The 23,086-nt window shown below is 31.8% G+C and overlaps 2 protein-coding genes and 1 pseudogene across 2 annotated transcripts; all 3 read right to left on the reverse strand.

The window, feature by feature from the left end:
* Positions 1 to 1,506: 1,506 nt before the first annotated feature.
* LOC133317854 (beta-amylase 3, chloroplastic-like) lies at positions 1,507 to 4,777 on the reverse strand. The gene is made up of 4 exons (XM_061519737.1): positions 4,086 to 4,777; positions 3,018 to 3,228; positions 2,797 to 2,910; positions 1,507 to 2,640 (listed from the first exon to the last, which is right to left on the reverse strand). The coding sequence occupies exons 1-4, from the start codon at positions 4,628 to 4,630 to the stop codon at positions 1,837 to 1,839; spliced, it is 1,674 nt and encodes a 557-aa protein (XP_061375721.1). The 5' UTR covers positions 4,631 to 4,777; the 3' UTR covers positions 1,507 to 1,836.
* Positions 4,778 to 7,919: 3,142 nt separating this feature from the next.
* On the reverse strand, positions 7,920 to 12,315 carry LOC133317858 (importin subunit beta-1-like). Its single transcript, XM_061519740.1, has 3 exons — positions 12,192 to 12,315; positions 8,753 to 11,175; positions 7,920 to 8,645 (listed from the first exon to the last, which is right to left on the reverse strand). Exons 2-3 carry the CDS (start codon positions 11,167 to 11,169, stop codon positions 8,447 to 8,449), a joined length of 2,616 nt encoding a protein of 871 aa, XP_061375724.1. The 5' UTR covers positions 11,170 to 11,175; positions 12,192 to 12,315; the 3' UTR covers positions 7,920 to 8,446.
* Positions 12,316 to 12,861: 546 nt separating this feature from the next.
* On the reverse strand, positions 12,862 to 15,295 carry LOC133317859 (uncharacterized; annotated as a pseudogene).
* Positions 15,296 to 23,086: the final 7,791 nt, after the last annotated feature.

A 23,086-nucleotide genomic window follows, 5' to 3' on the forward strand; every position in this document is an offset into this window, starting at 1 on the left:
TACTCACAGGCCACTAACCACAACAGCCAATATTGGAGATATATCTAAACACGTTTAATTGATACGTCTAAGAAAAATATATATAGTTGACTATACACGTGACAATTCCCTCTGTGGCTGAAACTTACCAGAAATGATCATGCTTTTTCATGCAGAGCTATGCAGTATCATGAGATAATAAGGATGCCTTTTGGTTTCAAGGAGAGTATAATTATTGTGTTGAATTGGGTTAGCTGAAAATCCAAATCAATACTGATGGATCAACAAATCAACACGTGTAGTTTAGTCTGTCACGGACTCACGGATCAATGAAATTTCGTTACCTTTTTCTTTTTTGGTATTTTTCAGGATAATAAAATTCGTATAGTAGACGTCATTATATTCATTAACCAAAAAGATTATCATTAAGCCAAAGGTCAAGTGATTGTTGAAAACAGAGTTGCAGTTTAAACTGCGATCTTTTTTTGTTTCGTTAAATTTGCGGAAATACAAAAACAAAGTAAAATCATACAAGGTCTTTTAAAAAAGGGAATAACATCTATCCTTTCACAGGATATAAACTTATATCCTTTTAGATCATAACTGTTGATTTTCGTCCATCAACGGTTATAATTTATTGGATTAAAATTATTAATTAATTAATAATAAATTTGGCCCATTAAGTTTGGTCCAATAGATTATAACCGTTGATGGACGGAAATCAACGGTTAGGATCTAAAAGGATATAAACTTATATCCTTTAAAAGGATAGATATTTTTCCCTTTAAAAAAATTTAGGATTATGGATAATTTATTTTCGTGTGTTTCTAAGCCAAACAACCCAGCCATAAATTTATAAGATTAGCCTCTTAGAGAAATAAAATCATATTATTTTTTGTTATATTTTTCAGTTTTATACCCCATCTGTAGTAATATAATAATATGTTTAATGTTTCTCATATTATAGAAAATAAAAATCTCCTACGCATAAAAATATATGAAGCTTATATTTTCTCTTTCTCCTCTATACAAATCTCATATATTTTTATGTGTATATAAAAAATAAATTTATCTCCAACAACATGAAAAACATTAAATCCTATAATAATAAAAGCCATTGGCTACAAACGAAGCATTAATTTAAAATAAGATTCTCTTATTTAATAATTTCATGTTCCAGTTTCCTGTCGCTAAGTTTAATCTCAAGCAATAAACCTGGGAGTGCAGTTTCATTTCAAGTCTCTACATATTTCTAGTCAACTAATTAGGCGAAGGCCTCAACTTGTATGATATGAGCAACAGGAGTAACTTGCGGACTGCGGTGTGACAAATCCCTTGGCTACAAAAGTTTTGTTAAATTCGTCACATTCACTAAAACTTTCTTTCGAGAAAAGGTAAGGTAGAGAGGTCAATGGCCATTCAAACAATTTTCCAAAACCAAAACGGAATGTAGTAAGATTGATGGTAAATGTACACTCAGAACAGACAATCTGCTCTGAGATATATACCAAAAAGCTATATATAGCCAGCATGGCAAGAGTCCATCTCATTAGAACAAAGGATTAAACAGAGCCCCAAAACTAAGATCCCCAACAGTAACTGGTTTCAAGATTGTGTCTCAAGCTATTTGGAATACAGGTACAAGTGGATAACATGCCACCCATATTAAAAATCTGGAAGGCAATGTAATGCGGTACTTTGAAGAAGTAACTAGTTCCCGAAAAGCAATAAAAGAATCATGCAAAGAATCAGCAGTTACTACACATTTCACAACACTAGACCAGAGGTCATCAGATTATCTTGCAACGATGGTGGTAATACTAAAATATGCCTTTAGAACAGAAACCGAAACTAGTTTCAACTGTGCTGGTATAGCCGGTACAACAGTCTCACTTCTGCGGCCCCAGGTGTGGTCTTCAACCGTAAGTCACCTACAGAATTTAATCTGGCTCGAAAAATGTTTCCATCAGACATTTGCCTCACAAAACGAGTAAACCGATCCCAATTTCGGGATTCAAACATTTTTTTCCCCATTCTTACGAAATTGAATGAGAAGGGGCGCTTCTCAATCCCATTCGAGTAAAATTTTGACATCTTCAGCACCTGGGTGAATGCACCATCATCCAAATTAGTTGAAAAATTTTGACCTTCAAGTGGTAAGTCACAGAGCCTAGCAGCCAGCAAAAGCTGCCTAAGAAAACCTTCAGGGCTACCATCTGGATTGATCTTCTTCATTACTGCATCTTGCATTTCAAAACAAGAGCAGCACATTGAGAATCCATATTTACTAAACATGCGAGCGATGGGTAAGTATCCATCCCTGTTAAAAGTATTGTAATAGCCTGCAGTTAACTCCGATGGATGGGATTGTGTCACATAATGCCAGTGAATGGCAGCCAATTTTGCTGATATATGGACTTCTGTACCCCTAAATATCGTTTCAGCTTCCCTACAGATTCTCTCCCCATGCAGTAGCAGCATACCTGAGTACCATTCAAGGAAAAATTTACCATATGGTGTGTTCCAAGAGCCACCCTCATTTCTAAAAAAATCAGTATGCTCAGGATCTTGCGTCAAACTTCCAGTACCAAACGGACCACCATTTCCCCATTCACGCTTTCCAATATTTCTTGCAAACGCATTTAGAGAAGCAAGCATATACTAGCAGATGGCAAACAAGAGAGGAGGTTAAACAGGATACTGATAATAGAAAAGTACCCAAATTGGTTATCGACAGTAGCCCAGAACACAAGGCAATAACTAACTACTAGTCTACAACTCTACAACCTAATAGCTAAAGCTGAATTTTCAACCTACCTTATCATAGCATTGAAACTCTCCAAGTTCATGAGGCAAAGCCAAATTTGGCTTCTGTGAAGAGAATGAAGGATATCTTAGTTCACCGCCAGGACCCATGCCAATCTGTACACCCTGAAATGAACATTGTTACACAAACTACAATGATCATCTGATAATAATAGCTGGGAATTTGAATATTCATTGGACTTTAACATCCCAAAATCATCATAGAACCTTACTGTAATGATAACACCAAGCGAAGGCCTGAAAGTGTCCCTGAAGTCCCTCATCAAATCTGCGTATGCTTGAATAGGAGAACGTCCCCGTAGCACTGGAAGAATATCACATCCAAGGGAAATATATTCAATATTTCTTCTTCCAAACCTGTCAGAATATGATAACTCCGGATCTTTATGTATCTCATCAAGCACCCATAGGGGAAGTGGTATCCTACACAAGGGGACAAAATTCCAGAGTATGAGGCTCATGACTAGGAAAAATAACTACCTGCAAAGATAGTAAATTAGTAATAATTCAAAACAAACCAAACGCTACTTAGATAAAGATTGCCAAGGTAAAATGTACATAGAATATTGAAGCAAAAAATTACAGGCTCGAATTGTCATTTTCCCACACACTACTAAAATATATTTTAAAAAATCTATAGTTTAATGTTTCAAGAGATCCTGTCAATGTAAAAGATGAGCAACCACCAAACATCTATCAATCATACCAACAACCATGCCTTATCCAACCAGGTAGGATCAGCTGCCTGGATCAATCAATGCCTATGCTGGTTGCCAACTGCCTAAAACAACCCTTCTCTTTTATATTTATCTTTTTAAAACTACAAACCTTAGATACCAACTTGCAATTTTTTTATTTTATTTTTTTACAGAAGGACATATTAACTTTTACTGCAGGCCACAGCAGAGGCTCAATGATTGGCAAGAAACGGCACCTAAAAGGATAAAATATAATTGCACTGTGTTACGATCGAAACAGATGAACTTAGCATAGCATTGCTCATCTAAACTGCAAATAAGATGCAAGAGGACTAATAGACTATAACAGATCAAGCTCCTCTGCCTTTCACAGACTCGGCCAATAAACTAACCACCTCTCCTAGCAGCACAAATCGCGAATTCCAGTAAACAAAATCACTCTGAAGCTAATTATACGTATCCAAAGATTTTAGACCAAGTGAATAGGAAATCTTAACTGAAACCTCAAAAAGACAAAAAATAAACGAAAAGTTCATCATAGGAATCGAAAAATGGCAATTAATAAAGTGAATTGGCATATACCAATTAGGATCATCAGGGCCTGTGCCGTACTGATGGAACGAAAGAACAGCTCGAACCTTAAGGCCACACATGCAAGCCATCATCACCAGTTCCTGATATCCTCGCCAATTATAAACCCTAGGCTCATTCCTCTCAACCAAACCCCACCAAATCTCAACAACCACGCCTTCTACACCTGCCGAAGCCAGCGCTCTAAGCGAAAACATCATAGCTTTGGGCCTCCAAACCTGTCCTTCTCGACCAACCGAATTCACAGGGAGCGTTACGAACACCGGCGATCCACTCCTCTCACGCTGCGGCGAAAAATCGTGTTGGAGCTCGTAGGGGATATCGCCGTTGTCCGGCGAGACAGAGCCACCGGCATCAGAGGATTTAGAGGAATTGAGACGAGAAGATACGATAAGTCGACGAGTTGAAGAGCGGGTTTGGTTTCTGCGGAACTGAGTCAAGGTGACGCAGGGGAACCGTGTTAGGCGAGTCAAATCGTTCCGAGTGGAGATGAAGGAAGGTGAGAAGCTAGCGGTTGATTGAGATAGGATCGCCATTGATTGGGAATTACAGAGTTAGGGTTTCAATGTTTGAATTGCAAAAAAAGAGGAGAGTGTGTCACTTGCAGAGTGAGTACAGTGAGGGGAGAAATGCAAACTACACGTACACTACACTGCACTCCGCCCAGATTGTGGAGGAGAGATTATACACCATTTTTCACTTTAAAAAAAAACAAAAAAAAACATTTTTACGCTTTCTTGTTCATGAAAATGAAAATAATAATGATAATAACTGTTTAGGAATACATTATCTCCGTCAGTTAACGCTAAAAATACGTACTTAGGTCCGATACAAGTATAAATACACAATGCTGAATCAAGACTTAGTCATTAATTTTATTTTATAAAATAATCTCGTACAAAATTAACACACCACTAACTTTTTCCTTAAGATAAGGGTTTGCGTCAAAGAAAACTAGAAAAGGACATCCCAAAGCTTATTCCAGGGACAAAATCATATTGATCTATGCGATCAATCCCCCATAATTTTTTTTTTTTTTTTTTTTTGATAATCCTGTATCTTATGAACTGAATTCATATCTCAACAACTTATTCAATATAAGATTGAGATTTATCTTAATAATATTAGATGATAACTCAATCATCTTATCTCAAAGAATCACATTTCTACTAGTAATTTAACCTACAGGTAATTCCTTCTATAAATAAAGGTTAAAGTCTCTCGTATACAGATTTTGAACCTAATTATTCTTATTGCCAATACTGAACACACATAGTTACACTAGCTATAAGCGTATTGCTTATATGCAGTGATTGATATATTAGTCTTGAGCTAATTAAATATCTCTCTTATAAATATTTTTGAGGTATTCCTATATGATAATATTCACGATCTACCTAGGACTGAACACCCTATAATTATTTCAGGTGATTTGGTAACTTACAAATAGAGGTTTGCTTTTAATGTTTCTCTGTTGTTTCTAAATAAGTTTTGTTGGATATTTTTTATGTGATTAATGTTTTTCATGTTATAAAAAATAATTTTATCTTCTACATATACATAAAAGTGTATGAGACCTTTTTTTTTTCTCTTTTCTCTTTACATGAGCCTCCTACATGTTTGTATGTGTAAGACATGATAATTTTATCTCCTACACAATAATTTCTATCTTTATTTACAAAATCATTTCAACTGAATTTTTTATTATCAAAACAAATAATTAAATTTAAAATAGTTTTCGAGTTAATCATATTTACCCAACAATAATGGAGTACCATTATTACAATTATAATTTCAACTTTTTATATCAATTTATCTATAATTTTCCATATAGCTATTATTTTTCTTGTCCAAACACCCAATTTTGGCAAAAGCATTGTGCAAACTCGACATCGTTATGGAACACATCCAAAATAAACTTTCGTAAATAAACTTTCTTTTGTAGTAACGGTTTCTTTAAGTCAAGTTCAAACGATGTAAATTTTTTAAGTTTTTTTATTTTAAAATTAAAAGATTCATAATTTAGTTGAAAGATTGAAAAATCTCAACAATGGCAATAACCCTATAATCAACCAAAACAGTTCCATATTAAAACAAAAAAAGATGAACCAATTGAGAATCTTCTTCTGTTTTTAAATAACAAAAATATAATCCTATTAAAAACAGAAAAACACAATTTTTTTAATATATCTAATAACCCTATAATCAACCATGATAAATCATTTGATGATAAATATATATATATATATATATATATATATATATATATATATATATATATATAGAGAGAGAGAGAAAAAAAAACATTTCTCAAGCTGCTTGAGATAAGTTTATCTCCGACCACTCTAAAACTACGTCATTTTGTTAATTTATTTCCTTGTATTATATGATTCATCTTTGAATGGTTATGATTCTATTTTTCTCTCTCTTCCTTTATCACCCATTGATCCATCTTTGTACGGTTATGATTTAGTAGCCGAAGATAACATTGTCTCAAGATTTTGTTAATTTATTTCCTTATATTATATGATTCACCTTTGAATGGTTATGATTCTATTTTTCTCTCTCTTCCTTTATCACCCATTGATCTATATTTGTACGGTTATGATTTAGTAGCCGAAGATAACATTGTCTCAAGCAGCTTGAGAAACGATAAGCTGATATATATATATATATATATATATATATATATATATATATATATATATATATATATATATATATATATATATATATAGGGAAAAGTGTCTATACATTTAAATTACACAACTTACATCCTTTCACTCTCACAAAGAGGTGGGACCCACAACTTTATTTTTTTTGTCAACTCTCTCTCCTCCTTTATCTATCTCTTTCTCTCTCTTAAAATGACACAACTTTACATCCTTCAAAATTATACACACTTTTCCCATATATATATATATGGGTCAGGATCATTTTACACCAGTGTAAGTTACACTCTCAATCTTGTCCGTTGATCCCACTTATATCTAAGGGCTCTAATTTTTTAGTAATGTGAGCCATTGGATACAAGTGGATCAATGGTCAAGATTGAGTGTAAGACTTCTAACTCTTACACCGGTGTAAGAATATCCTGCCCCTATATATATATATATATATATATATATATATATATATATATATATATCCAACAAAATCATATCCTATGAAAGGTTTAAATCCTAAATAAAGTGTTACTCTCGATAAATTTTCAAAGCTTATCAATAACTGTTTATCTTATTTTATTTGATTAAATAAAATAAAATGAAATAAAAGAAGCTAATAATAGAGGGAATAAGCAGGACGAAAATGAATTTTAAATCATGAGATTGAAAGTTTTTCTACACAGGAGAGCGAGCAATATTTCAAGGTCGTGCAATATACAAGCCTTCGTCCAGTAACATCTTACATTAGACGTCAGACTTTGCTGGTATTTGTGTAGCTTCGCATGGCCATCCGGCTACTTCATCATACTACTCGATTGGAGCAAACATACAGCACAACTCAGATCGAATGCCACACGAAAACTATATGCTTGGCGATAAGATTTCAATCGCGCAATGACCATATAAAAACGACCACGTAAAAAACTCTGCTACTAAAAAAAGGTGAAGGCCTAAATTACAACTCCAAAAATCATCTTAACAATAAACAACGCACTCACGCACGCACCTAAACAATGCACAAATTTCCCGAGATTCGAACCACCAGAAATCATTATACTAACACGTCCCTTGACACGGTATTCACAGACGCGACATTGAAGATATACGTATTAGTGACTAGAAAAATAGCTCAATAAAAAATTTGATGCGGTAGACAAAATTATTTGAGTAATTTAAGGGAACGGCTAAAATATGTTGCATTACCTATTCAAAACACATGGATGGACTAAGATGATTGTTTCACTCTACAGCCAATAATAAAAGAAAAAAGAAAAGGACATAATGTCATATGTGGACCATACCATAGACTCCAAACATTCAAAATACTCATGCAAGCCCAATAGAGACGGCATTGGCAGATATCATGAGATATCTCCTTTCTTGCTCCTCCCCCATTTAACCCTGTTTCTCCTCCTGTATGTAAAAATCGCATCTTTTCTGCCAAGGTAGCAGGAAGATTTTGTCATCACCCACCGACTTCCTCCATAGCAATGCAGAAGAATAAATGTAAAAAAATAAAATGAAAAAGCAGACTCCATACTGCTGACATGAAATGCAGACAGCCAAAGGACCGAAAGACCTGTGCCCAAAAATGGTGATGACCCGGACTCATGGTATGCAGTTGAGACCCCCACGCAACAAATGCAGATGTATGCAAGAACTAGGACCCATGAAATAGCAATAGCCTCAAAATGAAATTGCTCGACTGATTGCTAACTTAGCCCATTCGGCAGATTCCTTGATCAAATGATCATCAGATGATAAACACTCTTTGAGGAAGTCTTTGCTTGACACGGATTGCTGAATCAAGGGGCCAGCATTATTACCCAAAGTATCAGCTAAATCTCCAAGCACACCAATTGCTGTCTTTGTTACGACATCATCCCTAAAAGAACAAGAAACGCCAATAAATAAAATAACAAATATTACAAAATCTGTAATAGTAAAATTCACAGACAGACAGAATATTAGAAAACCAAGACGTCTACTTACATGTCCTTCTCCATGTACAGACTGTCCAAGAATTGCAGTACATGAGGCGCATAAGGCATCAGAAGCTGGGTTTTCGGGGAACCTTTAAACCCTTGGAAGATCCCTGAGTATGCCTCTAAGATTCCATTTCTCAAAGAATTTGTGTACTCTGTCATATCGTCATCAGCTCCATTTGTATGAGCAGAGAGCTCAGCAGCACTCTGAAGCATAGGCATAGCATATAACAAGTACTTCTCAAAGTTTTCTCCAATTGCCAAGGCAATGTCACCAAAACATGAAAAAATAGGAGGCTTCACAGATCTATGCAACTGATTGCTGGACAAATCCTTAAGAAGTTGGGTCATTATCCCATCACAATAAGGCAGTATTTTCTCCTCCAAGGCCCTGCATACATCACCAACCACACCCACGGTGATAGCACAAACCTGGTAGTCCTCAAAATTTTGGAGACCCATTTCCAAATACTTGTAAAATTCTGTCATGTATTTCGCGAAATCAGAGCCTGTTGCATAGGCCAAAGCTCCAATGGCAAGCATAGCCTCCTCATGAGCTGTTGCACTTCGAGACGCAAACACTCTTAAAAATAAACCCATAATTTGATCAGCATACTGCATGAAATGATATTTTGTTGGTTCAGATGAACCTAACTTCTGTATGATGACCTGCAAGCAACCGCAGAGAAGGCCTTGTAACTCATTCTTCTGCCTCTCATCAGATCCAACCTTTTGATTCTCAAGAGTCTGGTGGAGCTCCATCATGATAAGAGGAACAAGCTGTACAACCATTGGAGCTGTTTCAGCATTAGAACACCTCACTACTTCATTTAGGGCTTCATAGGCTGCTGTTATAAGGCGGGATTCTCCAGCATCCTCTCTGTGAGTTACAGTGAGAAGAGCATGAACAATTTCTTGAAAGAAGGGGGTCAATGGAGAGGATGAAGATCCAGCATCCTCGTAACCTTGGGCAAGAAAATAAAGAGCACCACATGCCTTCTCAGCAACATTTGGAACATCTTTCATGCTCTGAAGCAGCACAGTAATAATCTGTTGGCAGTTTGCCTGAGTTATAATTGGGGTATCCAAAGCTGACCCATGCAAAAACTCAAACATTCGTCCAAGAGTCCATGCAGTAGTGTCCTTCACGTGATTGTTTGGGTCTTTAATCAGTGCAGTGAGCATGAAGTTCAAAGCCATATTCACAAGTGGTATAAGTTTGTCGGGCGATGGACCTTCCAGAATGGAGCCAAAGGCATAGGTTGCAGCTTCCCTTTGCCTCCAATCTGGTTTAGTTATGTTTTCTTCGATAAATGGCATAACAAGAGGCACAATATCATCACCAACTGTTCGTGCAGCCAATCCCAAGCAGGTGCCTCCAGCCATAGCAATGTTCCAAGCCCCTTCATCCTGATCTTGATCCTCTTCTTGCTTTAGCAGTGTCTCCAATAACATGGGAACAAGAAATGAAAGTGCCTGCTTAATAAAGTAAAAGCAAGGAACGTCTGAATCCCCACTAAAATCACCTCCGTACTCTTCTAATATCTCAATTTCTTCATCACATATTGAACTCCAGAACTCAATTGCCTGGAGTGCAACTGGCTCCTCATCATCCTTCACAGCCTTGGCAGTAATGTTGAAGATATCTTGGATATAAGGAGCCAACTTTTCATAGTATGTTGAAGAAATGGCTACCAAACACTCAAAAGCTGCTCGCCGAATCTTCACTTCAGGAGAAAGAGTTGTCTCGCAAACAATTCTCATGATGTAATCACGCTCCATATCATTAGAAAAATTTGCCTGAGCAAAACCCAATGCATAGTACAATGCTCGTATGGCAGCAAGCCTGACATCATTGTTTTCTTCGGTAGAATTCATTCCCTGAACAACAGCAGTGAGTATCTTATTTACATGATCCTGTTCAACCACATCAGGGGAGACTTCTTCACAAATGTACCCAAGGGTCTCAAGAGTTGCCTGCCTTGTAGGACCAGGAAGCTGATGAACATTTGACAAGAGGGATCCTATCAATTCAGGCCATTGCTTGTGAGGCAATTCAATACCAGCAACTTTTGCAATAACTTGTGATGCAGTTGATCGAGCATCAGAAGAAGGAGATGAAAGGGTCCTCAACAAGAATGCTTTGATCTGGGCTTTCAAAGTTGGGTCCAGTGACAGCCATCTTTGAACAAATTCTATCTTTCTGTGTTGTTCTTTTGCATCCAGAGCATTCTTGAGAATTATACCTGCTAGTGTCCGGCTCTCTGTAGGCTTTTCATCATTTGCCAATTCCCCAGCAAGAGAAAACAAGAAACTTGGAAAATTCTGTTCCTGAAACTGTTTCAAGTTTTCTTCAGCTTGATTCCTTACAGCGCCATCCATTGCTTGCGCATTTAAAAGAATTTGAGTAACCTCCATGGCCATCTTAACCTGGAAAATAAAAATCTAATCATATAAATAAAGGGCATGAAAAATGATCCACCAAAACAAACTAGCAACTATAATTTGTCAGATTTGTAATAAAGTTGCTACAAACATAATGGATGAAATAGAACTTAACTACATAACAATTATAAAATTAAATGACCCAAAAAGAGGAAGTCCGAGTCCTGAATTCATCTACTTATTATTATATCAAAACTCTAGGGTGTACAAAATTTTTAAAATACCAAAGATTTTTAAACACCAGCGCACGGAAAAAAATACCAAAGATTTTTAAACAAGTACAAAATTAACAACAAAGAACCAAGTGATTATGTGCGCGACAAATTAAAATAGACGAGGTTCAGCAAGATAGATACATTGCAAATAATGCATGATGTATCATGTATGGGCCACACCTAAGACCCAAAAAACAGACAAATCTGTCTCTTAAAATGAAAGTTCCCATTATCTCTAGACAATGACATAACCATTCCATAAACAGTATCGATACAATCAGTGTTACTATTGATGAGAATTTGACCAAACCCTCTCATAAACCCCATGTCGCCACATAAAGAGAACATAACCTATAAGTGTGCAATACTATGTGGTACGAAAGAGGGTGAACCATTGAAATGCAACAAATACATCCCGAATAATCAAAATAGAGTGCACCACATTCTTCAAAAAGTACGTTCCAGTACACTTCATGACTGTTTGCGGGGTTCCAACAAGATCGAAAAATAAAAAATGCCAGGGGTTATTTTCGTGACCAAACAAGCAGTGCATCACTAATTCTAAACACTCCCGATTTAAATGAAACCGATTCAAATAAGATACAAACGAACAATACTGTAAAACGAAAGTTAAATGGAAAAACCAAATTAGTCGAAGAAACTAAGAACGAAAAACCCTGGATGACTACCTCGGATCAGCAGCGGAACGAGTAACGAAATACCAAAGCAAAACTTGTAATTATAGATTAGTAGAGAAAATCAATAATCAATGAAGGGGGAACTCACAGCAAGTTAACAAATGGAATCGGAGATGGTGAGACGAGTGAGTGGAGAGAGTTGAAGCAAGAGAAAACTCGAAGAAGCGCGGCTACTCTGAAACCCTAGCAGAGAGTGGGAAAAAGCAGAGACGCCAGAGTTAAAAAAATTTGTTTCTACAATAAACTTTTTTTATATTCGCTGTACCACACTCCCAGAGGGACTCGAACTAATATCCGCCGTTGATTCAAATAGGATTAATCTCCACACTCCGTTTATCTCATCAACGGCTCTATTTTGAATTGTTTGTTCAGTCTTAAATTCTAATATTCTAGTGCAATTGGTGCCACAAATAGGGGGCTGAAAATGGATTAGGGACCTACAGTATGTTTCCTTTGATTTGGCTGAGATTTATTTCGTCTACGAAATTTAAAGCATGATCTCTAAGTTATAATATAACTAGTGAATTACCCGTGCCGATGCGGGAAAAAAAATTGGTTTGTTTGGCATGGTGGGTTGGCCCTTCGGGTCGAACTCGTTTTGTCAGTATTTCAAAGGTCCCAAACAGTTATTTTTTTAATAACAAAACAGTCATTCATTATTACATTAAAAATAGAAAAGAAAATAGGATAATAAAGGTCATATCTTTGAAGATAGATAAGGAAAAGAGACGCGAATAAAACAGTCATTTTTTTTGTCTTTACCTATACCATACAACGAAGTTATATCTTTGAAGAAAGAACTCAATATACTATAGCAGTCTTTGAAATACTTCCTTGTAAATTATATTAAGGGTACTATTCGTAATGCAGCCATTTTCATCAAGTATCAATATCTTCAATCCATGCTTACTCTTTACTCTAGACAGTGCCACATATAATTGCCCATGAGTGAAGACAGGCTTAGGGAGATAAATTGCAACATGTGAAAGTGATTGTCCTTGACTCTTGTTGATAGTCATGGCAAACGATACAATCAGGGGGAATTGTCTTCTTTGAAAATTTACAGGAAATGTATGACTCGATGGGCTCATCGTCATTCTAGGGATTAACACAGTTTCCCCTATATTGCTTCCTGTAAGTACAATTGCCTCAACAACATGATTCCCTAATTTTGTAATAAGCAATCTCGTGTCATTGCATAAACCTCTCGACTGATCAATATTTCTTAATAGCATTACTGGAACTTTAACTTTCAAGATTAATTTATTATCAGGAATACCTGAGCATGATAATGTATTTAAGATCTCAGGGGTGATTTCATCATCCTCAACAGAGGAAGTCTCACCTTGCTTAAGAATTTTATCCGAACTCAAAAAAGTCCTTTCTTCACCAGGAATCATAGACATTAGGTGCTCGTTTAGCATAGCAACATCAAACAATTTAGGAGTTAGAATAGCACGTTCTTTAAAGAAGGTCTAATCCAAAATATTATCCAAGAGATTCGGATAAACAAAATTAACCATATCCGACAGCGGATCTTCCGATTCTCTAATCAACAATTCATCTGGAATTGTTATAATAGATTCTCCATCAACATCATCTCCAAGATTACCATCCCCAACTTTAAGTAGCCACTCAGAAAATTCTTTTATTTCCTCTAAATTATGAGCGCTACTTCCAGAATTAAGACGCATGTTCTTGGTCAAAGTTAATAAATGACAATGGGACCATAGATGAGAAGAATTGATGGTTGCATGAACTATATCTTGTCTGCTGCCATGAGGAATGACATGTAATATTTGCCGAAAGTCACCTCCTAGAACAACAACTTTTCCACCAAATGGCATATCAACACAGCTTGTATCAGAAATTCTAAGAACATCTCTCAGTGTCCTATCCAGAGCCTCAAAGCAAAATCTATGTACCATTGGAGCTTCATCCCAAATGATTAACTTTGTTTTTTACAGCAACTCAGCTATAGTAGATTTCGGCCTTATATTACACGTTGAATCTTCATTGATTTGAATAGGAATACGAAATCTAGAATGCGTTGTTCGTCCTCCAGGAAGCAGAAGGGAAGCAATTCCGCTAGAAGCAACATTAAGTACGATTCTAGCTTTTGATCTAATAGATGCTGAAAGAGTATTCCAAATAAATGTTTTTCCTGTACCACCGAACCCGTATAGGAAAAATAACCCTCCATTACCTGCCGTAACTGCTGAAACAATTTTATCATAAACAGTTTTCTGCTCATCAGTGAGGGAATTAATTAGTCTTTTATGCTCCTCTTCCAAAGCAAATCTGTCATACATTAATTCATCCAACACTAACCGATTTTGCATATCAAGCAAAGTTTCACTATTGATGTGTGGCATTGACGGATAATCAGAGAGGCATTTCCCATTGCTCTGCAGTACCTTATCAATTTCTTCAAGAGTTATGTTTTTTATAGACTCTTCTGTAAGAATTGCATCTGACAAAGCATAAAATTCAAAGGAAAAAAAATTAAAAAATTAACAAAGATAAAGTAATCAAAGAAAGAAAAGAGAGCGAAATAAGTACTAAATCATCATTTACTGAATGCGGGCAAAAAAAAAAAACAAAATAAGCACTAAAGCAACATTTGCTGAATACGAGCAAAAAAGCTAATAAGTACTAAGGCAGCATATGCTGATTTCAGTTAAACAAAAAAAATTGTATGAAATATTATTTTAACACGTACCTTGACGTCCTATTCTTTTCCTATGCCGATAAACAACGTCGTCGGATAAAAATTTCAACACTCTTCCCAAACTTTTTCAGGTCTGTTCATTGAGTTGGCAAATAGCAACAGAGCAAACAGACATCTAAGATAAGCAGCAGATCCCCAGGAAATTGCCTCCTTAATTGCATCAATGTACTCATTGTCATCATCCAGAAGTCCTAAAGAATAGCACGCATCCTTAAATGTAGGAAAAACCACGCCATTGATCGTTCTAAGATCTTCATAACTGGTGCAACCTTTTTGAAAATTAAGCAACGTGCGAAGATATGAATCTTCTCCATTATTGGCAGAAAAACGATTTATCCTTCCAATGGAAAATCCTTTTTTTCTCGGATTCCATTCATGCGTTTTTCTTTGAAAACAAATTCAGTCGGGTACTCTCCATAAGTTAGATGCCTACCTTCTGGATAATTTTTATTTGCATCCATCCAAGACTAAAAAATTGACAGTCTAGACTCCGCCCTTGTCTTTACATCATACAACGAATCATTATCACTGAAAATAATGTTCTTTTCATTAGGCAAGTGAAATGGCAATCTCTGAACAGGGGATATCTCGAATGAATGTCAAATCCAAATATTCTCCAAGCTGCTTCACATGCGGAGACATACCTATCATAAATAAATAAATTGGTGAACATTTAAGTTAATAATTTCTCAACAAAATTGTGCCAATTTTGTAGGAAAGCAAAACACAATGGAGATTATTTTTAGTACAAAGGATAAAAATAATTAAACTGAATAAAGGATAAAAAAACGATTAGATTACATGATCAACATCAATTATTATAAAAACAAAGATGACGACAAAAGAGTGATAAAGTAGTTATAAATGAGATTTTCATGGAATAAAACACTCATACCTGATTCCACTGAATCAAGAGGTGAATAAAAGATTCAAATTTAAAAATCTGAAAATAAGGAACAAAGGTCGGGATATGTATAATTATTATTTTTTTTACTAATTAATTTTTTTCGAGTAAATAGAATTGTATTCTTTAAAAAATGTGAAGTTTTTGAATTAAACTAAATAAAGATTTAAAAAACAAAGATAACGACAAAGAGTGATTTAGTAGTTATAAATCAATGAATATCCCGTTTTTTTAACAGTCATTTCATGGAATAAAACAGTCATTTGTTTTAATAACAATGAATATCCCGTTTTTTTTTCAAAAAACGTAAAGATTTGAATTAAACTGAATAAAGGTTAAAAAAAACGATTAGATTACATGATCAACATCAATTATTATAAAAACAAAGATGACGACAAAAGAGTGATTTAGTAGTTATAAATGAGATTTTCATGGAATAAAACAGAAGTTTTTTCTAATAACAAAACACTCATACCTGATTCCACTGAATCAAGAGGTTAATAAAAGATTCAAATTTAAAAATCTGAAAATAAGGAACAAAGGTCGGGATATGTATAATTATTTTTTTTTACTAATTAATTTTTTTTCGAGTAAATAGAATTGTATTCTTTAAAAAATGTGAAGTTTTTGAATTAAACTGAATAAAGATTTAAAAAACAAAGATAACGACAAAGAGTGATTTAGTAGTTATAAATCAATGAATATCCCGTTTTTTTAACAGTCATTTCATGGAATAAAACAGTCATTTGTTTTAATAACAATGAATATCCCGTTTTTTTTTTCAAAAAACGTAAAGATTTGAATTAAACTGAATAAAGGTTAAAAAAAACGATTAGATTACATGATCAACATCAATTATTTAAAAAACAAAGATGACGACAAAAGAGTGATTTAGTAGTTATAAATGAGATTTTCATGGAATAAAACAGAAGTTTTTTCTAATAACAAAACACTCATACCTGATTCCACTGAATCAAGAGGTTAATAAAAGATTCAAATTTAAAAATCTGAAAATAAGGAACAAAGGTCGGGATATGTATAATTATATTTTTTTTACTAATTAATTTTTTTTCGAGTAAATAGAATTGTATTCTTTAAAAAATGTAAAGTTTTTGAATTAAACTGATTAAAGATTTAAAAAACAAAGATAACGACAAAGAGTGATTTAGTAGTTATAAATCAATGAATATCCCGTTTTTTTAACAGTCATTTCATGGAATAAAACAGTCATTTGTTTTAATAACAATGAATATCCCGTTTTTTTTTCAAAAAACATAAAGATTTGAATTAAACTGAATAAAGGTTAAAAAAACGATTAGATTACATGATCAACATCAATTATTATAAAAAAAAAGATGACAACAAAAGAGTGATTTAGTAGTTATAAATGAGATTTACATGGAATAAAACAGAAGTTTTTTCTAATAACAAAACACTCATACCTGATTCCACTGAATCAAGAGGTTAATAAAAGATTCAAATTTAAAAATCTGAAAATAAGGAACAAAGGTCGGGATATGTATAATTATTATTTTTTTTTACTAATTAATTTTTTTTCGAGTAAATAGAATTGTATTCTTTAAAAAATGTGAAGTTTTTGAATTAAACTGAATAAAGATTTAAAAAACAAAGATAACGACAAAGAGTGATTTAGTAGTTATAAATCAATGAATATCCCGTTTTTTTAACAGTCATTTCATGGAATAAAACAGTCATTTGTTTTAATAACAATGAATATCCCGTTTTTTTTTTCAAAAAACGTAAAGATTTGAATTAAACTGAATAAAGGTTAAAAAAACGATTAGATTACATGATCAACATCAATTATTTAAAAAACAAAGATGACGACAAAAGAGTGATTTAGTAGTTATAAATGAGATTTTCATGGAATAAAACAGAAATTTTTTCTAATAACAAAACACTCATACCTGATTCCACTGAATCAAGAGGTTAATAAAATATTCAAATTTAAAAATCTGAAAATAAGAAACAAAGGTGGGGATATGTATAATTCTTTTTTTTTTACTAATTAATTTTTTTCGAGTAAATAGAATTGTATTCTTTAAAAAATGTAAAGTTTTTGAATTAAACTGATTAAAAATTAAAAAAACAAAGATAACAACAAAGAGTGATTTAGTAGTTATAAATCAATGAATATCCCGTTTTTTTAACAGTCATTTCATGGAATAAAACAGTCATTTGTTTTAATAACAATGAATATCCCCTTTTTTTTCAAAAAACATAATGATTTGAATTAAACTGAATAAAGATTAAAAAAACGATTAGATTACATGATCAACATCAATTATTTTAAAAACAAAGATGACGACAAAAGAGTGATTTAGTAGTTATAAATGAGATTTTCATGGAATAAAACAGAAGTTTTTTCTAATAACAAAACACTCATACCTGATTGCACTGAATCAAGAGGTTAATAAAAGATTCAAATTTAAAAATCTGAAAATAAGGAACAAAGGTCGGGATATGTATAATCATTATTTTTTTCGAGTAAATAGAATTGTATTCTTTAAAAAATGTGAAGTTTTTGAATTAAACTGAATAAAGATTTAAAAAACAAACATAACGACAAAGAGTGATTTAGTAGTTATAAATCAATGAATATCCCGTTTTTTTAAAAGTCATTTCATGGAATAAAACAGTAATTTGTTTTAATAACAAAGAATATCCCGTTTTTTTTTTCTTCAAAAAACGTAAAGATTTGAATTAAATTGAATAAAGGTTAAAAAAAATGATTAGATTACATGATCAACATCAATTATTTAAAAAACAAAGATGACGACAAAAGAGTGATTTAGTAGTTATAAATGAGATTTTCATGGAATAAAACAGAAATTTTTTCTAATAACAAAACACTCATACTTGATTCCACTGAATCAAGAGATTAATAAAAGATTCAAATTTAAAAATTTGAAAATAAGGAACAAAGGTCGGATATGTATAAGTGTTTTTTTTTACTAATTAATTTTTTTCGAGTAAATAGAATTGTATTCTTTAAAAAATGTAAAGTTTTTGAATTAAACTGATTAAAGATTAAAAAAGAAAGATAACGACAAAGAGTGATTTAGTAGTTATAAATCAATGAATATCCCGTTATTTTAACAGTCACTTCATGGAATAAAACAGTCATTTGTTTTAATAACAATGAATATCCCGTTTTTTTTCAAAAAACATAAAGATTTGAATTAAAATGAATAAAGATTAAAAAAACGATTAGATTACATGATCAACATCAATTATTATAAAAACAAAGATGACGACAAAAGAGTGATTTAGTAGTGTTATAAATGAGATTTTCGTGGAATAAAACAGAAGTTTTTTCTAATAACAAAACACTCATACCTGATTGCACTGAATCAAGAGGTTAATAAAAGATTCAAATTTAAAAATTGAAAATAAGGAACAAAGGTCGGGATATGTATAATCATTATTTTTTTTTACTAATTAATTTTTTTCGAGTAAATAGAATTGTATTCTTTAAAAAATGTGGCTAAGATACAAGCACTCATCGGTCAGGATTGGGAGGTAACGCTTTCTCATATTCCAAGAGAAGCTAATTCCTGTGCTGATTGGTTAGCCAAGCTCTTCACAAAGATACTGGATTCTGGAGTCATAAGTTCACCTTGCTCAGTTATTTGATCACGATCTTCAGGGAATCTCCTCTTGTAGGGATATAGACCCTGGATAGTTATTTTTTGTTTCTGGTTGTTTGTTTATTTTTGTTTGGGGCTTCGCCCCTTAATGTTATCAAAAAAAAAAAAAGTGAAGTTTTTGAATTAAACTGAATAAAGATTTAAAAAAACAAACATAACGACAAAGAGTGATTTAGTAGTTATAAATCAATGAATATCCCGTTTTTTTAACAGTCATTTCATGGAATAAAACAGTAATTTGTTTTAATAACAAAGAATATCCCGTTTTTTTTTTCAAAAAACGTAAAGATTTGAATTAAACTGAATAAAGGTTAAAAAAACAATTAGATTACATGATTAACATCTATTATTTAAAAAACAAAGATGACGACAAAAGAGTGATTTAGTAGTTATAAATGAGATTTTCATGGAATAAAACAGAAATTTTTTCTAATAACGAAACACTCATAGCTGATTCCACTGAATCAAGAGATTAATAAAAGATTCAAATTTAAAAATCTGAAAATAAGGAACAAAGGTCGGGATATGTATGAGTGTTTTTTTTTACTAAATAATTTTTTTTCGAGTAAATAGAATTGTATTCTTTAAAAAATGTAAAGTTTTTGAATTAAACTGATTAAAGATTAAAAAACAAAGATAACGACAAAGAGTGATTTAGTAGTTATAAATCAATGAATATCCCGTTTTTTTAACAGTCATTTCATGGAATAAAACAGTCATTTGTTTTAATAACAATGAATATCCCGTTTTTTTTTCAAAAATCATAAAGATTTGAATTAAACTTAATAAAGATTAAAAAAACGATTAGATTACATGATCAACATCAATTATTATAAAAACAAAGATGACGACAAAAGAGTGATTCAGTAGTTATAAATGAGATTTTCATGGAATAAAACAGTCATTTGTTTTAATAACAATGAATATCCCTTTTTTTTTTGCAAAAAACGTAAAGATTTGAATTAAACTGAATAAAGGTTAAAAAAATGATTAGATTACATGATCAACATCAATTATTTAAAAAACAAAGATGACAACAAAAGAGTGATTTAGTAGTTATAAATGAGATTTTCATGGAATAAAACATATGTTTTTTCTAATAACAAAACACTCATACCTGATTCCACTGAATCAAGAGGTTAATAAAAGATTCAAATTTAAAAATCTGAAAATAAGGAACAAAGGTCGGGATATGTATAATTATTTTTTTTTACTAATTAATTTTTTTCGAGTAAATAGAATTGTATTCTTAAAAAAATGTGAAGTTTTTGAATTAAACTAAATAAAGATTTAAAAAAAAAACATAACGACAAAGAGTGACTTAGTAGTTATAAATCAATGAATATCCCGTTTTTTTAACAGTCATTTCATGGAATAAAACAGTCATTTGTTTTAATAACAATGAATATCCCGTTTTTTTCAAAAAACATAAAGATTTGAATTAAACTGAATAAAGGTTAAAAAAACGATTAGATTACATGATCAACATCAATTATTTAAAAAACAAAGATGACGACAAAAGAGTCATTCAGTAGTTATAAATGAGATTTTCATGCAATAAAACAATCATTTGTTTTAATAAAATGAATATCCCATTTTTTTTCAAAAAACGTAAAGATTTGAATTAAACTGAATAAAGGTTAAAAAAACGATTAGATTACATGATCAACATTAATTATTTAAAAAACAAAGATGACAACAAAAGAGTGATTTAGTAGTTATAAATGAGATTTTCATGGAATAAAACATATGTTTTTTCTAATAACAAAACACTCATACCTGATTCCACTGAATCAAGAGGTTAATAAAAGATTCAAATTTAAAAATCTGAAAATAAGGAACAAAGGTCGGGATATGTATAATTATTTTTTTTTTACTAATTAATTTTTTTCGAGTAAATAGAATTGTATTCTTAAAAAAATGTGAAGTTTTTGAATTAAACTAAATAAAGATTTAAAAAAAAAACATAACGACAAAGAGTGACTTAGTAGTTATAAATCAATGAATATCCCGTTTTTTTAACAGTCATTTCATGGAATAAAACAGTCATTTGTTTTAATAACAATGAATATCCCGTTTTTTTTCAAAAAACATAAAGATTTGAATTAAACTGAATAAAGGTTAAAAAAACGATTAGATTACATGATCAACATCAATTATTTAAAAAACAAAGATGACGACAAAAGAGTGATTCAGTAGTTATAAATGAGATTTTCATGGAATAAAACAGTCATTTGTTTTAATAACAATGAATATCCCATTTTTTTTTTGCAAAAAACGTAAAGATTTGAATTAAACTGAATAAAGGTTAAAAAAATGATTAGATTACATGATCAACATCAATTATTTAAAAAACAAAGATGACAACAAAAGAGTGATTTAGTAGTTATAAATGAGATTTTCATGGAATAAAACATATGTTTTTTCTAATAACAAAACACTCATACCTGATTCCACTGAATCAAGAGGTTAATAAAAGATTCAAATTTAAAAATCTGAAAATAAGGAACAAAGGTCGGGATATGTATAATTATTTTTTTTTACTAATTAATTTTTTTCGAGTAAATAGAATTGTATTCTTTAAAAAATGTGAAGTTTTTGAATTAAACTGAATAAAGATTTAAAAAACAAACATAACGACAAAAAGTGATTTAGTAGTTATAAATCAATGAATATCCCGTTTTTTAACAGTCATTTCATGGAATAAAACAGTCATTTGTTTTAATAACAATGAATATCCCGTTTTTTTCAAAAAACATAAAGATTTGATTTAAACTGAATAAAGGTTAAAAAAACGATTAGATTACATGATCAACATCAATTATTTAAAAAACAAAGATGACGACAAAAGAGTGATTCAGTAGTTATAAATGAGATTTTCATGCAATAAAACAATCATTTGTTTTAATAAAATGAATATCCCATTTTTTTTCAAAAAACGTAAAGATTTGAATTAAACTGAATAAAGGTTAAAAAAACGATTAGATTACATGATCAACATTAATTATTTAAAAAACAAAGATGACAACAAAAGAGTGATTTAGTAGTTATAAATGAGATTTTCATGGAATAAAACATATGTTTTTTCTAATAACAAAACACTCATACCTGATTCCACTGAATCAAGAGGTTAATAAAAGATTCAAATTAAAAAATCTGAAAATAAGGAACACAGGTCGGGATATGTATAATTATTTTTTTTTACTAATTAATTTTTTTCGAGTAAATAGAATTGTATTCTTAAAAACATGTGAAGTTTTTGAATTAAACTAAATAAAGATTTAAAAAAAAAAACATAACGACAAAGAGTGATTTAGTAGTTATAAATCAATGAATATCCCGTTTTTTTAACAGTCATTTCATGGAATAAAACAGTCATTTGTTTTAATAACAATGAATATCCCGTTTTTTTCAAAAAACATAAAGATTTGAATTAAACAGAATAAAGGTTAAAAAAACGATTAGATTACATGATCAACATCAATTATTTAAAAAACAAAGATGACGACAAAAGAGTGATTCAGTAGTTATATATGAGATTTTCATGGAATAAAACAGTCATTTGTTTTAATAACAATGAATATCCCTTTTTTTTTGCAAAAAACGTAAAGATTTGAATAAAAAACAAAGATAAACTGAATAAAGGTTAAAAAAATGATTAGATTACATGATCAACA

The sequence above is a fragment of the Gastrolobium bilobum genome, unplaced genomic scaffold (assembly GCF_033153095.1).
Source record: "Gastrolobium bilobum isolate Gb01-03AN ecotype WA unplaced genomic scaffold, APGP_CSIRO_Gbil_v1 utg34750, whole genome shotgun sequence".
Taxonomy (NCBI): Eukaryota; Viridiplantae; Streptophyta; class Magnoliopsida; order Fabales; family Fabaceae; genus Gastrolobium; species Gastrolobium bilobum.